This window comes from Amia ocellicauda, chromosome 6 (assembly GCF_036373705.1).
Source record: "Amia ocellicauda isolate fAmiCal2 chromosome 6, fAmiCal2.hap1, whole genome shotgun sequence".
In the NCBI taxonomy this organism is placed as follows: Eukaryota; Metazoa; Chordata; class Actinopteri; order Amiiformes; family Amiidae; genus Amia; species Amia ocellicauda.
Genome location: NC_089855.1, coordinates 5,402,419 through 5,418,776, shown reverse-complemented (window position 1 = coordinate 5,418,776; position 16,358 = coordinate 5,402,419). Strand labels below are relative to the sequence as shown.

The following is a 16,358-nucleotide window of genomic DNA, read 5'->3' as shown; positions in this document are numbered from 1 at the left end:
AAAGAGATATATAACACTTTAGTTTTCTCTGAGTCTTACAGTTTAAATGTGTTGCCTCCCAATTATAATCTAGTTACAAATATGCCTTTAATGATCCCTTAAAATGATGAGAACCTCAAACTTCACTCGCAAGATGCACTGCAATGTCTGTATTAGTCTGTACCTTTTGTTGCAAAAGATATAATTAATTTGATGAAACCATGCCTGCATGCACTCTAGTTTTCACTGAAAGCCATCTGCTTAGAAGGGTTTGCATTTAAATGGTTATGAGATGTGACTGGCAATTAAATTAACCCTGTCGACTAAAGTAAACGGAGGAGTTTGTTGAAATAATTGAATATTCATCTGCTTTTTCCTGCACAACCTGAGAAGATCTCCAAGTTTCCATAAACAATCAAATTGCAAGTCTAATGAGGGAGGCTGGGGCACAGCGTAACTGTTCCTTTAACATTTGATTACAATATAGCAACTTTTGAATTTATTCAAACATCACACAAAGCTGGGGGAATCTGCAAGTGCCTTAGATCTAATTATGTCAACGGACTGTCTAAGGAATGATAGCTGTTCTTTGATTCTTTTAAACAAATTAGTATGGATATACTCATTCAAGAGTAGATGCATATTTTAAAAGTTAGCTCCCATTAAAGATCAAAAACCATCAGACTTTTTAAATTTAAATCAAATTTAAAATTAATTTTATGCAAGTATATTATAATTGAAGAAAGGATTTAGGCCTCCTGGTTAAATCACACACTGGCTTATGTCCTTTAGGGACTAGAAATGAGAAACACTGTTTATTAACTTGTATTAGTGACTGCCAGCACTTAGTTAATCTTCCCTGACTTCGCTCAAAGGTTTAAATCTAACATTTAAAAATCATTATTTGTCGTCTTCAGTCAGGACATCTTCCCCAGCAGGTCTGTACTCAGTCACAAATGTCATTTCTAGTCCCACTTCATTGCATTTTGTGTCTCAGTATCCAAGACACTAATTCACACCCAGCACACATACAGTAACTGACGTTTAATGTACATTCCTCCGCCACAGTTTTTACTGTTGACAGAACTCGGCTGAAATTGCTTCTCATGGTGCTTTACAAAACACAACCTGTGCCGATAAAAGCCTTCAGTGTGTCAGTGTGGCGTCTCAATTACAGCAACAGCTTCCCAAATGACCAGCATGTGAAAAAAACACACAACTGGAACAAGTCACAGTTCATGGCCTTCTGGATTCCCACGGACTCAGTTAAATAAACTTTGGAGCATACAAGTTGGGTAAAATCCCTCCCCGGCTTTAAACTGAATCAAATGTCCCCATCTCCATTTATAAGTCCCTATTCAAAGGATGCAGTTGATGCTATTTTTAAGAAGTGACCTGCAATTTCCTTCGAAACAACTGAGATAATGGCAGCAATAACATCAGGCCAAGACTAAGATGTTAGATTTGAAGAAAAAAGAAAAAATAGAAAATCTTGTAATAAAATTCAGAGTTTTTCATCATTGCTGTTTGTTTTTACTCATTCATACATCTTCTGAGACTTGTGCAGCAAATCTATGGCCATTCAGCTCGGTTTAACTTCCAAAGGGAAGAGAAAGGGGAAGGGGCAATGCCCTGGGATCTCACCAGATACGACCCTGTCACTAATGTGAACTACTGCCTGCCTTCTCTCCTGCTGGTAATGTCAGTCTTCTGCATTTTAGAAACTGGAATTGATTTTGATTGAACAAATGTTATTTTCCACTATACATCCCATTCCTCCCCACTGTGATCATCCCCAGAGGTCTGCAGGGGGTCCAAAGAGTGGGGAGATATTAATACATGACCTGCACTGCAAGTACACACATCCACAGAATCATGCTGGCCTGGTGGTTGTCGCTAAAGGAACCATCTCTACAATATCGCCCCATTTCACCTGTAAAACGACCCAAAACAGGACCTTCAATTATTGCCTGAGGTTTACACTTGTCTTTTTTTTTTGACCAACCTACCTTCTTACTTTAGCTACCCTTCATTTAACAGTTATCACCTCCAGATCACTTCTGTGACCTGAAATAACTGTGAAGCCAACAAAACGGCTGAACAATCCTCTGTAGTCGCTTGCATATCCCAATCCGGCCCTCACAGGGCCACAGAGACAGGCGGTGGTGCTGTGGATATAGTGGCTCTTCGTGCCCCTGAGTCCAGAGGCCATGTAGCATCGGCGAGGGAAGACGGCATCACGACATGATGTCATTGCCATTTTTAATTAAGAGCACAAGAAATGGCATAATGGATAATGGATAATTAGTTGCTTTATCAATTTGTTTGTTTGTATTTGTAAAAGAGGAGCTAAAGAACATATAGTCATATAATACACATACACAACAAGCACACACACAAGACATGGTCACAACGATGAGAAAAAACAGATTCATGGCCTAGTACTGCGACAGAAACTGCGTTAGCGAGCCGTTCGCAACCCGGAATTAACCAAACCCACAGGCACACAGAAAGGGAATGAAACACACACCGGACACACAAAAACAAGCATCTTTCACTTCCATGCATAACACACAACACGAGGCCCACCCACAACTCGCTAGGTTCTTCCCTCAACAAATCGCGATCAACTATTATTCTGCCCGCCCCTTTTCCTGCCGTTTCAACCAATCACATTAGTCTCGGGGTTTATTGTATTTATAAAAATCGTATATATTGTGATCACTCCGTTAAGCACCAGCCGGGGGCACTGCAGCAAAATTTACTCCCAGTTTTTCAAGCTGACTGGGAATTTGATGATAATTCAAAGCGAGGTTTAAAAATGAAATCTGACGTATTTCTAGAATTAAAAATACGTGTATCCCGTTACCATCACTCACATTAGTAACACACTTTAACAGCCTGTTCAAAACCATTATTTAATTCCACTGACCGTGACCCCGGAGTTTCAAAATCACCTGCTCAGTTTGCACTGCTCTCCTACCCACATGTACCACTTGTTCCACAACATTTCTCTGAAGCATTTAATTTCCCAGTCGTGCCAGGCCTGACAACAGAGGCTTCAAAAGCTTTTGTTTTGATGATGTAAATGATGTAAAAATGTGATATTCATAGTCTGTGTGCATTAGCATGGTACAGAAAGCATAATATTAATTTAACATTACTTTAACAGTGCTTATAAAAAAGGTTGTTTAAGTTGTGTGCATAAAATATTCAGTACATGCCCATATAGGTCACATTTCCCTTCTAGTGTGTTTTTATTCCCTCTTCTTCAAATGAACTCAAACAGTTTGACACAATTGAGAGCACAGGCTCTCCAGAGTGCAAAAGCTTTTAGAAACTCCATTATCGCTTCTCACAAAGTGAAAAACAATTTATTTCCCTGCCAAAACATCTGTATCTTTTAACAATTGTGGCCAATAACCCATGATTTACTGCACATGCGTTTGCCGTCGACAATAACACCTGAATTCACACCCCTCTCAGTGCAACGGCAGAGAGAATACTGACAGAGTACGCCACCTAGTGGGAGAGGAAAAATAAAGTCCCACAGAGCTTTGAAGTGTAAGATTTCATATTTATATCATTAATTCGTATAACCTGTTGATACGGGCAGCCGAGCAACTCAATAAATCGACTATACAAAAACAAAATGAATGACGGTAAATGTGTTTGTTTTAAAGTATAATGACATAACAGTGACTTGATTGGGATATAGAGAAAGGGAGACATGAACGAGACATAGAGACAGAGACATGAAAGGGATAGAGAGCTATCGCTTTAAAGCTATATACTACAGGTAAGGGTCTTTTATGACTGTTTGCACCCATATGACATTTTCTGGTCACATACGACCCTTTTTTGCTACTGTATGAGATTTTGTTTGGTCCGCATGACATTTTATTTGCGGCGTATGACAGTCTTTAATCCCGAATGACGTTTTTTAGTCATGTATGATCAGTCAAAACACTTGCATCAGCAAACGCAAAAGGCAGGGAATTGACCGCTTGTTCCCGAGGCATTTGATTTTGCTGCCGCCGAGTCAGGAACTGGTTTAGCTGGCTGTTGTGAAAGAACAGGCAGTGCAGTCGTTTCCCCGATATCCCTCGAAAGGATATTTTCTTTAGAAAGACAAGGGAGTTCTTTTTATTTAATGGTTGTGACGGTGAAAACTAGTGTGCAACCAAATCTTTCGACAGTTTTTAAATGTTGTACATCAGTTGCTGGTGTCACCCGTTTGAGGTCAGAAGTCACATGACTATGACAATTCTGATGAGCTGTCTGTCTGTAACAGGTCCTGTCCAAACCTGAATTCAACGAAGACAAACTGAGTGGCAGTTAAACTTTTATTGAACACAACGTTATGGTACAACCGGTTTCTTACACAATGTACTCTAATGCACATATATCAAGACAAGCAGCCGTGACCACAATCAATAAATACTAGTATTTTAAAAAATAATGATTGAAATCCCACTTCGTTATTCATGAATCAGGGAGGGGTTTCTAACAGTGGCCATTTTGTTAATTAATATATATTAAATCCCGCCAGAAAAGTTACATCTACTGAGTCAGTTCCAGTGTTTAACTGGAAAACCATTATTTCAGTCTAATAATCATAATAATAATAAGAGTGTTAAAAGGTGTTTGTGTCATGTCAGGTACTGTGTAACATGTTAGTGGAGCACATGGCTAATCAGGTCAACTTCATGATGGGTACACAGTATGAACACCAGATACTCCTCGGTGTGGATGATTAAGATTGAAATGACGTTTCCTGTATATTAAAACGTCTTGTAGAATATATCCATTTAAAACAAACTTAAGACAGATAACCTTTACTCTTAGTAATGTGGCAACAAAGGTCTCACATGATCCCCTTTGCAGACCACGCTACTAGTGGCGGTTTCATTCATATCATGCTTTTGCCGGGAATGCGCTTCACCTCCCCAGGGACCCAAAGGCAGCAAAAACTTGCTTCTGGTCTCATGTAACAGACTATAAGAAAACTGCATTGAACAGTTGAAGACGATGTTGAAAAGGGAATAATAAAAAAGTTAGTACAAGTGCACTGAGCAGCAGATTCAGATTTGACCTGGTTAGTGACTCACAGACATAAAATAAAAAAGGTTTTAGTGGTCTCCACCTATATAAAGAACTGTCCTTCGAGTAAGTGACTGTGCAGCAACATATAACACAGGGGAGTTTTCAGTAATGAGGTTTTCTTAACCAGGTTTACAGAATTGTTAACATTTTCACATCAAGACAAACATTTCTTGGAATACACTTCCAGTTATGTCCATTGAGTGCTTTTCATCTACCTTCATATTTATTCTCCTACTGTTTTAGAACATTTTAATCCTTGAAATATTATGCTGGGGTCTCATTACTCCAAGTAGGTTTCATCTGAGAGTATCTAGAGCTGCAACTACCGAAATACAGCTTTCAAGGACCAACTTGCCATTCAATATCCGTATCCTTCTAAACTATACAAATGTTCTATAGAATCCACAATGATAAAACCATCAATAATAAACGCTACACTGTATATTCAGAGACAGTGGAGGGAATTTGAGGGCTTGATTTTCTTTCTAGAAGGTCTGTTCTACACACACTTTTGAGATGAAGGCCTGTATCACATGCCGAGGCTGTGTGCATGTAGGTTTATTAATTTCAAATACCAGTATCTTGATGCCGTCTCACACCACACACAGCTGATCAGAGAAGACAGAAGCTGTGCAAGTCAAGTGCGGTTATGTCCTCTAAAGCAAACTGTCAAGTCCATGTTCTTTTCCCAACTTTAGAAAGACGTCTGAGTGCAGCGGACACCGTGAAGGTCCTGCCTCAGCACTATCACTGCCCACGCCGCACAGCCTCCTCGTGCCGTGGCGTCCATGCTGTCAGACTGCGGGCCCGGCCTGCCCGTGATACAGCAGACATGAGAGCTGGGACGCCACTTCACATTAGCACGGGACGTTTGCTGGGGACAGACTGCCAAAAAACTCTTATCTGGGAAACTCGCTATCCCAGTTTTTTCGTTTGTCTGCATTTTGTTTTGTTTGGTTGACACTTGAGAATTCATCTAGGTTTACAAATTCCACACTTTCCTCCTAAAACGGTGTCTGGCCCACCAAAAACTGGACCAAGATACTTGCATTTGTAAAACGATAAACTCTGTATAGTTTTCTTCAAATCATACTTCCTGTACGAGGACACCTTTGACAGGAAGTTCCCCGATGAGACGCACTAACATACGTTCGACGCATTTCACCATTCCATTCATTGCTAATGATTAAAGATATTTTAGTGCAAACTAAGAGTTAAGTATAACTGTATATAGATATTGATGCATTTTCCTACAATTAGAGAAAATCTGGAATGACAAACAACAAAAAAAGACAAATATTGTGCAAATATTTTCCAATTTCCTTACATCTACTTACATATTGATCAAATGTGCAAATTCCACAAATCTTAACGTAAATGTAGTTATTGGCAGGTAAAATTAATTCATAAGTTAGCAACCATTATCCACACAAGATGCAGATTGAAAAAACATAAAAAACAGAACTTCCACATTAGTAACATGTTTCACAAGATGGACCTACTGCACACACAACCAAATACTTTTCAAATTTTTGGGATTCTTGGGCCTTAACAGAATTTAAGGCCCATTTTAACTTGGCTCTGTGGCCTGCGGATACACAAGGTAGTGACACAGGTTCACCTGCACAACACAACGTGGTTCAGGTGTTAAACCGAATGGGTTTGTTGCAGCAGGGTGTCATAAGTGTGTCAAATTGTTTTATTAATTAGCTGCTTCTGCCAGGTTTGTATAGCAGTCCTATTTATACAAATAACAGATTGATAGTATTCTGTCATTCAATACAAATCCTGCCACATTGTCAAACCATGAAAGCAATATTTGTGTATTTAATTCAGTCCACCATGGTGCGTTTCTGCAACATGCTTATTATATAATATATATATATATATATATATATATATATATATTTATTTCTCCCAAACATTAAATAATGATGGTACTGGATCAAAAAGAAACGCACGCAGCTGACACGGTCAGGTTCACAATGCTGCCCAAATTTCCGCGCATTCATTTTTGTTTTAATACATAATTTTAGGCACTGATTCTCCAATTAAAAGTATGCGTGCCAATCATTGTGATATCGATACAACTGCACGAATATAGCTAGTCCCCTTGAGATGGAGTGTGTATAAAATAATGCTACCTGTCCACAAAAAGTAAAGACAATTGGGAAGCAGCAGGGGGTAGCGATGATAAGACAATTTCCAGTCAGAACTCTTGAAGCCAGTAGTTTCTGCCGTAACGTCTTCAGAAAACAAACCAGCTGTGCATGACACATAGAAGAGCAGCAACAAAGACACAGCCAGCCCCAGAGGCACGCTCTTCTCCTCTGCTGGTCCATTCCTCCACGCTCTTCCCCTCTCTCTCTCTCTCCGCCTCTGGGCCTTCTTCTACATCAGGAGCCGTTCATGTTTCCTGAGTCCCCGTCTCCCCGCCCCGGTTCTCAGGCTCTCTCAGTCCACGATCGCGAATCCTGGGAGGCGGTGGGAAAGCGCGCTCCCGCCCACGCCGACTAGTTGAACATGATAGACTCCGGGTCTTGGTTGGCCATCTGGGCCATGTGCCGCAGAACGTCCTTTTTCGTGATGATACCCAGGAGACGCCTGAGAGGGAAGGAGGAGAGAAACGGACTGTGTGAGACCGCTGTAAAGTAATGGTAAGGTCAAAGCCCTGCAGATACCTTTCTAAGACAGGATGAGAGAGTAATGGGAGTGAAAGAGGCAACACTTGTGAGCAGTAAGTCATACGTAAGTGAGTAAGTAAGTAGTAAGAAGCCACTTGACATTTGAGAAGTGCCTGACATTGCAAGTGACTCCGTGGCGGCTAATCTCCCCACAGCAGTTCCTCCCAAGTTAACCACGTACTGAAGAGCAACAGTGCTTCATTATTTTATCATTACTATTATTTACTTATGTTGACTACTGCCTGGGGTCAGAACATACTGTATGTTTATTTAAATGGAGATGGGAAACAAAAAAAACAGTTATTACAGGTTATTAAAACAGGTCAACTAAACAACCCAGACTGGTTTTAAGTGCTCCTTTCATAAATACATTAATAAACAAACAAACCTGTGAAATAAAGCCAAGTGTTTCCTAAAGGACTGGGGCCTGTATAAATCCAAAACTCACTCGAGACAGTGGGACGCAATCAGCATGCAGGGTCCCGTGTGTGTGTATGTGTGTGCATGCGTGCGTGTTTGCGCGTGTGTGTGAGCGTGTTCAGACCTCACACCTACCCGCTGCGGGTGACCAGGCACTGGCGGAGGCCCAGCTTGCGGAAGATGTCCACCACCGTCTCCATGGGCGTGTGGTCGGTGACGGTGAAGGGGCTGAGGTTGAGGATGCGCCGCAGTTTGAGGGGCTGGGGGCTGCTGGCCGGGAGCTGGGGGGCGTCCTCTGTGAAGTAGACCACCGAGTTGCTCACCACACCGTCCTGCTTCTGGCGCGCGTTCTCTGCGGGAGAGGAGAGGTGAGAACAGAGCATCACCAGACCCGCATGCGATCGTGTGTCCCGGCTGTCAGGGGGGCCGCGGGGAGAGCGGGGGTTTCAGAGGCACGGCGGGGTCTTACTGATGGCCAGGATGAGGTCCCTGCGCTGCACGAAGCCGATGAGGCGCTCCGACTCTCGGGACACCACCACGGGGAAGCCGTTGTAGTCGGTGTCCTTGATCAGGGCCTCCGCGTCCTCCACCGTGGTGCTGTCCTGGGTGAGCAGGGCCAGGGGCGGCTCGCTGCGCCGCGGCCGCATCACGTCGGTGGCCAGCGTGCGGTGCGTGAACTCGTCCTGCACGTCCAGGAAGGGGTAGCCGTTCAGCTGGATGTGCGACTCGTAGATGCCCTCCTTCCCGAAGGCGTCCGCTACCCACTTGCTGGTGACGGCGGCGGCCATCAGCGGCACAATGTACTCCAGCCCCCCCGTCAGCTCGAACATGATGACCACCAGGGACACGGTCATCCGGGTCGACCCGCCTGCGACACAACACGGCAAAAACAGTGAAGATCTCACACCCCGAGGTGGACAGGAGACTCACCTCACAACTACAGTATCTGATGAAGTGCACGCACGTGGACGCTCAGGTCCCGCTAATGACGTTCATGGGTCGTCCTCAAGCTGTTCTGAGTCTCTTACCCAGACAAGCCGCGGCCCCGACCATGGCGTACAGCCCCGGGGTGACGCAGTCCGCCCCGGGCCGGCACCAGTTCTTGAAGATGATCCAGTCGTGATGGTGGTACGCCATCTGCTCCACGGCGATCCCCACAATGCGCCCCGCAATGGCACCCACCGCCATGCTGGGGATGAACAGCCCCGAGGGGATCTAGAACACAGGAGACACTTCTTCACACGGTGTGTCGACACGATCTGAACAAACGTCCAAGCGATGTGGTACAAGCTGAAAACTTGGGAACATTCAAAAACAGACTGGATAGGATCCTTGGATCACTCAGTTATTAACACTAGAAATGCCGAGTTGGTCAATTTGACTGATTTGGTTATCAAAATTGTAATTACTCTGTGTTCCTGAATACACTGCGCATTCCCGTTTGTGACTTTTCCTAAGTATATGTATTAAACATGCCTACAACGTTTTAGCTGCAAATATAACCCATAATCCTGTCTGCTCTTTACAATTGAGTCAGTCTTGCGCTCCAGTGGCGATCTCTATCCGTCTACAGTCTTTCATGTGTTTGAAAAACACACGCATTGTACAGCATTACAGGTGTTTCTTACAGCTGTACTCAGATTGAGCTGATACAGTGATTACCCACAAAAAATCATGGATTTGAAACGGAGACTGAAGAGAGCTCGTTTTGGACATGCCGTGTATATGAACATGACTGATTCAGGGGATCAGTGATACTGGGAATGACAGATCATTCGTGGGTTTGTGCCAGTGCTGTGAAAACACTGCGAGTGAAACGCAGGTCCAAATGGCACCAAATGCAATGCTGTATATTCGTGGAGTAAAAGCGTTCACCTGGAGAGGGCTGTCAAAATTATTCCAATATTTACGTTTACACTTGTTTCATTACATTATTATATGCCATTTGTGAGCTTTTTGCTTGTTGTAGGCTATATAGTTATTTATGTTTTTACTGCAGTGTGCGCATTTAGAAAAAAAAGTGCTTTGATGTTATTTATAGCAATAATATTAATGTTTAATGATCATATTTAAATTTAAATACTCCATTTGTGCTATGTAAATGTTGGATTTGATGTTCAAACAAAATTTCTGAGTTTTATATGATGGTTTGCCTTTGATTGTCATATCGCAGCTGTTAAAGAGCTATTGGCTTTGGCTCTTGTAGGTAGTTCGAAATGTTGGCACTTCTAGTGTTAATGGACACCAAACGAGCACGATGGGTTCTGATGGCCTCCTCTCGTTTGTACACTTTGTAGACCAGAGCGGGAGAGACCAGCGCTGTGCGCTCTGCAGCTCTGCTCCGAAGCTGGTTTCTCCTGCTCTGGCTCTCCGAGTGCCGCGACTGCACTCACCTTCATGCCGAAGGTGAAGATGGTGATGACGATCTTGAAGAGCAGGGCGAGGGTCAGCTGCCACAGCGCAGTGTAGACGCCGGGGCCGGCGGGCCGGTCGGGGATGTCGTCCACGGGCCGCGTCATGTTGGGGTCGTTGATGTAGTCGCACAGCTGCGAGGACTCGAGCGCGCCGCAGTCATTGAACAGCTCCGAGATGAGCTCGCTGGTGCTGCGCCGCGTGTACGGGTTGGGGAAGGCCAGCACGGCCGTGATGCCCGTCACAGCGATCACCTCCAGCACGGGGTACTTGCCCAACTGCGTGGTCTTGCGCCGGCGGCACCAGGCGATGTTGCCGCGGATGAACAGGGTGCCCCACAGGCCCCCAAACACGCCCAGCAGGATGAAGGGGAACAGCTCAGCCATGTACCAGGGCGTGTGGTACTCCACGTAGAACAGCACCAGCCGGCTGTTGCCGAATGGGTTGATGGAGCGCAGGGTGAAGGCCGCCACCAGCGCAGCGAAGAAGGAGCGCCACAGGGTCTTCAGAGGGAAGTAGTAACTCACCTGCGAGGAGGAAAGATATCAGTCAAACACTTCAAACTAAAAAGGTGCACCTTCAGCTCTCAGATTGAGGAAGTTCAAAGCTTTTGAATTGTTCCCTTTCATCCTGAGTATCTAAAGAGAAAGTTCCAGTCATTCATAAACAATTATATAATTATATTAATTAAAAGGTGCAATTTCCATTAATTATCTTACACCTACAACAGCCCAAATGCAATAGATATTTAAATAGTTGCTCAACAGCCACATTTCTCAATAGCATGAACCACACCTTGGAGTTTAGGCCGTGTATAAACAGTGCTGACAATCAGACATTTTAACACACAAGCTCGGGGCGAGAGTAGGCGATGACAGCTTTGGCTCTGCGATCACGCAATAGCACTGGAGTTTCGCAAGATTGAAGCAGTGGAGACATGAGGGGCAACCGGCAGCGTCCTAGTGTTTTCGGCACACAACCTGCAGCCGGGAGACGCAACTGTGTGGGGAGCGGCCGTACCTCCTCCAGGCTGAAGAGCACTCCTCCGATCGGCGCTCCGAAAGCCACAGACACCCCCGCGGCCGCAGCAGCAGACAGCACCTGTAACGGAGACTTCACATGAACCCAGACCCACAGCACGGCAGTACAGTCCACCGCTGCTACAATCACATTCAGCTTCTGTGTGATGGGAGTGAGGGACTTCCCTTAGACACACAAAAGCATACAACAGACCTGAATAACAGATTGCATGAATTACTAGTTCGTAGTCAAATCATAGTGGTCTAAGTCTGATCCGTAGATATAAGAGATTGACACTCAGGCCCGTGGAGTGCCTCTCTCTGCCCGTGTACCTCTCTGAGCTTCCCCTCGTTCTTGCTGTACTTGGCAAAGAGGCTGCTGAAGAGGTTTCCACAGCAGCAGGCCACATGGACCAGCGGCCCCTCCTTGCCCAGGCTGAGGCCCGAGGACACGACCAGCACCAGGGTCACCGTCTTGATCAGCAGCGTCCACTTCCCCAGGTAGCCCCGGATGATGAAGCCACTCAAGATGGTCTTTATCTGCCAGGACCGAAACAGAATCTCATCATCCCCCCCATTGTATTTCCAGCAAAACAAATCTGGTGCCAACAGGAGGAGGAGAAGATGTTGAACGCTACGCTGCTCACCTCAGGGATGCCAGAGCCACAGGCGTAGGGTGCGAATACGCGCACCAGAGAGACGGCCAGGAACGAAAAGGACAGGGCCCAGGACACATAGAGGAAGTAGTTCAAAAGATATGCGCCAGCGCCCTGCCAGGCAGAGAACGAGGGGTTAAGACTGCGCAGTTAGGAGCAGATTTTATTTTTATAATTATTTTTACACACTTCTACATTCTTCATCATTGTATTACGTATCTCAGCTATCACTCTCCATTCCTTTATGCCCCCCATCCCCAAGTCCTGCTATTTAAGTTTGGTCAACGCCATCAGTAGAGCTGCACTTATAAGGGCTCGTTACAGAAGCTGTGCGCAGGAGATCCAGCACACGGGGGATCCGGCACTTTTTATTGCGTCTGAAACCGCTCACCTCTGCGCGGCCCATCATCAGCTCTGACCACTTCTGCCACTGGGGGCACTTGTCCCGGTCGTCAAAGGTGGTCTCGTTGGAGGTCCAGCAGCACTGCTCGTGGCTGTACCAGAACGCTGACAGACACACCCCTTCCTTCAGGTCCGTCATCCAATCGACAGCCAGGTCGATAACGCCGGCCAGAGTACCTGGAGACAGAGTTTAATTTATGCATTGTTTTATAATTCCAATTAAAGCTCTTGGACGCAATATAATAAATAAGCACAGTTTGGTCACCGTCTGAAGAGAGACACTATAATAAGACAGAAAACAGGAGACACTTCTTCACAGAGAGGTGTCACAATCTGAACAAACTCCCCAGCGATGTGGCTGAAGAGGCAATTTGGGAACATGCCTCGTTTCAACTGGCGTAAGCGTCCGTGCTGTGCCGGAGCTTTCTGTAATACCAGGCCATCGTGAAGCCCATCCCCTTTTGTGGGAGGAGGCAGAGAGATTGTGGGATAGTGTTTTGTTTTAAAAAGAAAAACAGAAAGCAACATTACGAGTGATAGAACCTGATGTGGAAAGGACTTTTGTGGCTGTTTTATTCTTTCTGCTTTCTGTTTCACGATTAATCATACAGTAACAGCAGCTACAATATAGTAGGTTAATTTAACTAAAGAGTGCACGTCTCAGTCATGGCGTTTATGGACACATTTATTTAACCAGTCATTAATGTTTTAGAGGGAAACCCAGATCTGCTGTATTTATTTATTCATTAATTTAACTTGTAAATGGACACACGTTAACGAAATCGTGTTCGCCTTCATACTGATTGTCTCTGTGGGGCTGTTATACATCAGACCTGCACAACATCCACAGGACAACAGCCTGAAACACCGTCCAGTTGTTCATAAAATATTAATAAAATCGGCTGCTGCTGCTTCGATTATTGTCCTTCAATGTATGTATGTATTATGTATTTATGTAGCTGATCTCTTCCCTGTCTGTCTTCAAGTCCAGCACACATCTCCACTTCTGAAATCGAAGTATTTCCTCAGTGGGCGGGACTGAATGCTTAACCGTCCAAAAAATCTGGATGCATCCGCCAATGGAAACGGGGCATTAGTTATTAATGGACACGAAACGAGCATGATGGATCGAATGGCCTCCTCTGGTTTGTAAAATTTCTTACGTTCTTAATAACAGATAAACTGACGAGAAGAGAATTTTGTTATATCAGCTGAGATGACACCAGGCATCTACCGCAGCATTTTCTACAACAGTGCGTGAGGTCATAAAGTCATGTCAGCACAGACCTGCCAGAAGCCCGATGAGAAGCATCACCACCCATCCCGACCAGGCGTCCAGCAGGCTTTTGATGAACTCCCAGATGGACTCTTTACTTTTATGGGTGATCTGAAAAGACAACGCACAACAAAGGTGCAAAGGATAACCACACATGCAGGACACAGGATGACACAACACATTAAACCCATACAAAATGAAACCTTCTGGCAGATTTTATTGTGCTCCTGTTGGGCTGAAAATGTAAGACTGAACACAGTATGTAAAATAAAAAAATAAATACAATGAACCGCGCAGTGAGCCCACCTTCCTGTGCCGGTCCGTGTCCCGGGATTTCTCCCTCAGCCAGTCGATGGTGTGGAAGTCCTCGTAGGTGCCCACATCAGGGAGCGGCTCGTCCAGGAAGTCCATCAGGTTACTGGACCCATTCATCTCCTCATTGGAGACCATGTCAGGTTGGACTACAAACAGCAAAACAGTAAAGTATGCTGAGGAAGACTCATGCATGCCCTTCCTCAATGTCAGAAACGCTGTTTTCTGTCTTGAGTGGCTTGAAGCCCAATTTCCATTTGTGTCCCCGGGTGCGTGTGTCCCTGCTGATCTGCAAAAGCTCCTCTGGTTTGAGGTGGTCGATGCCTTTCATGATTTTGAAGACTTGAATAAAGTCGCCACATAGTCTCCTCTGTTCATCTCACATTGTCAGAGCTCCCTGCCCCCCTGGTCCCTAGTTTAAAAGTATCTCAATTACTCTGCACTCTACTCAATTACTCTGTTTATATGTAGACCGTCTGGTTTGTACAGGTCCCATCTATCCCAGAAGAAAGACCAATGCTCCATGAATCTAAAACCCTCTTCCCTACAACAACCATCCACAGTATGCACTTCTCAGTAAGATGCATGACTTTAAAAGTGCAAAATAAAGATCTTGGGACTGGCAGAAATGACAGCCCTAGTGTATTTCAGGGCACACGTGCTTTTGCTTTACCTCTGGGATAACTGTACTAAGAGCAGACTAACAACATAAATGTTGCCCCAACCCTCAGGTTAATCACAATACATCGAAAGTGAAACACATGGTTATTTAAGTCATTCACATTTGTAATGATTTTTTTATAATCCATCACATTTTCCCAGCAGTCTTATTGAGAGGAGACCAGCAGTGCATGTGCACATGAAAACCTCCCATGCACATTCCCCAGTCATAAGAAAAACCTTAAATACATGTAAAGACAAAAATCTGCACTACTCTTAAAACCTGTGGTGGTTAAACAAAATTCAGCACCTTTCTATAGCCTCCCTTACTGCAGACGAGTAGCTCAGTAAGTTCAGTACTTAGAAAAGCAAAATAAAGAAAACACAAATGTAAAACATGGATGCTCAGGGTTTATGATTGAAGTGAATGAAAAACAAAAGCACTGTTTTATGTCTACATCTTAGACCTCACTCATTCACAAGGCGAGACATTTCTTACCCTTACCTGTGGATTAATAAATCAACTATAACAGCTTTACTGAAACTGCAGCAGCACCCTGTTCCCGTGATGCAGAGCAGCCAGGAGGCTGGCATGGCCCTCAGTGCCTCACCAGCCTCAAACCATATGCCAACACTCCGCAGGGCATCCAGATGTGAGGCTGGTGTGCATAGGACCAGTTAGGCTTATTTACATTATGATTTATGTTGCTAATAATGTTTAAAACAGTTCAATACTGCACTGACGGCTTCAGTACAGTTGTTTTGATACGAGGACCTGCCCCCTATGCCAATGCACACCAGTATGCCCGATCTATATCTCTCTCCTGCTATATGATGCCAATATTGACGTCTGACGCTCAAATACACTGTCAATCGGCTCTACCCAATGCAAGACGGCAGGGGGAGCAAACAGGCCTGAGACCAGTGTCTGTGTTTGGTAAATCAAACGATGCTGGCAGGATTTATATACGAAACAGATATCGTTCGTGCTTTCTTATTCATTGCATATGTCACGACACCGTTACGACAATACTGGCGTTTTAGGTTCAAATAAGCAGCAGACTTACCTTCTGACGCCATCTTCCTGGAATAAATACAATCTGCTTTTAGAGACGATGTTTTTTCTGCAAACTAAGTCATTATAACTAAACTGTGCACCAGTGCTTAAGGCTTTCTAAGGCGAAGTATAGGACGAGTCGTATACATCCTCCGACCGCGGCGGAGAGCCCCCACAATGCACCGCGGCGCTGGCACAGATTGCTTGACGGCAGTGCTTTTGCAGCAGCTCGGAGTTGATTCTCTGTAGCTGGGATTTGAGATTGATGGGTCATTTGTTAATTAAATTATCTATAATAAAAACACTATATACGAGACAGAGAGATTTATAATACAGCAGAATACTACTACAAGATTTAGACTACATAGTATTATT

General features: G+C 44.5%; 1 protein-coding gene across 1 annotated transcript; it reads right to left on the bottom strand.

Moving 5' to 3' along the window:
* Positions 1-4,311: 4,311 nt before the first annotated feature.
* clcn4 (chloride channel, voltage-sensitive 4) lies at positions 4,312-16,153 on the bottom strand. The gene is made up of 12 exons (XM_066705905.1): positions 15,994-16,153; positions 14,261-14,415; positions 13,966-14,065; positions 12,668-12,855; positions 12,268-12,390; positions 11,954-12,160; positions 11,622-11,702; positions 10,583-11,128; positions 9,218-9,404; positions 8,659-9,057; positions 8,325-8,541; positions 4,312-7,689 (listed from the first exon to the last, which is right to left on the bottom strand). The coding sequence occupies exons 1-12, from the start codon at positions 16,004-16,006 to the stop codon at positions 7,599-7,601; spliced, it is 2,307 nt and encodes a 768-aa protein (XP_066562002.1). The 5' UTR covers positions 16,007-16,153; the 3' UTR covers positions 4,312-7,598.
* Between the last annotated feature and the right edge of the window lie 205 nt (positions 16,154-16,358).

What these genes read in the sequence shown, in the direction of transcription:
- clcn4 (XM_066705905.1), bottom strand. An exon ending in TGATGATGGGCCGCGCAGAG is followed by an intron (nt 12,391 to 12,667) that starts GTGAGCGGTTTC and finishes TCTGCCTGGCAG; the next exon opens with GGCGCTGGCGCATATCTTTT. An exon ending in ACGAGGGGAAGCTCAGAGAG is followed by an intron (nt 11,703 to 11,953) that starts GTACACGGGCAG and finishes TCTCCGTTACAG; the next exon opens with GTGCTGTCTGCTGCTGCGGC.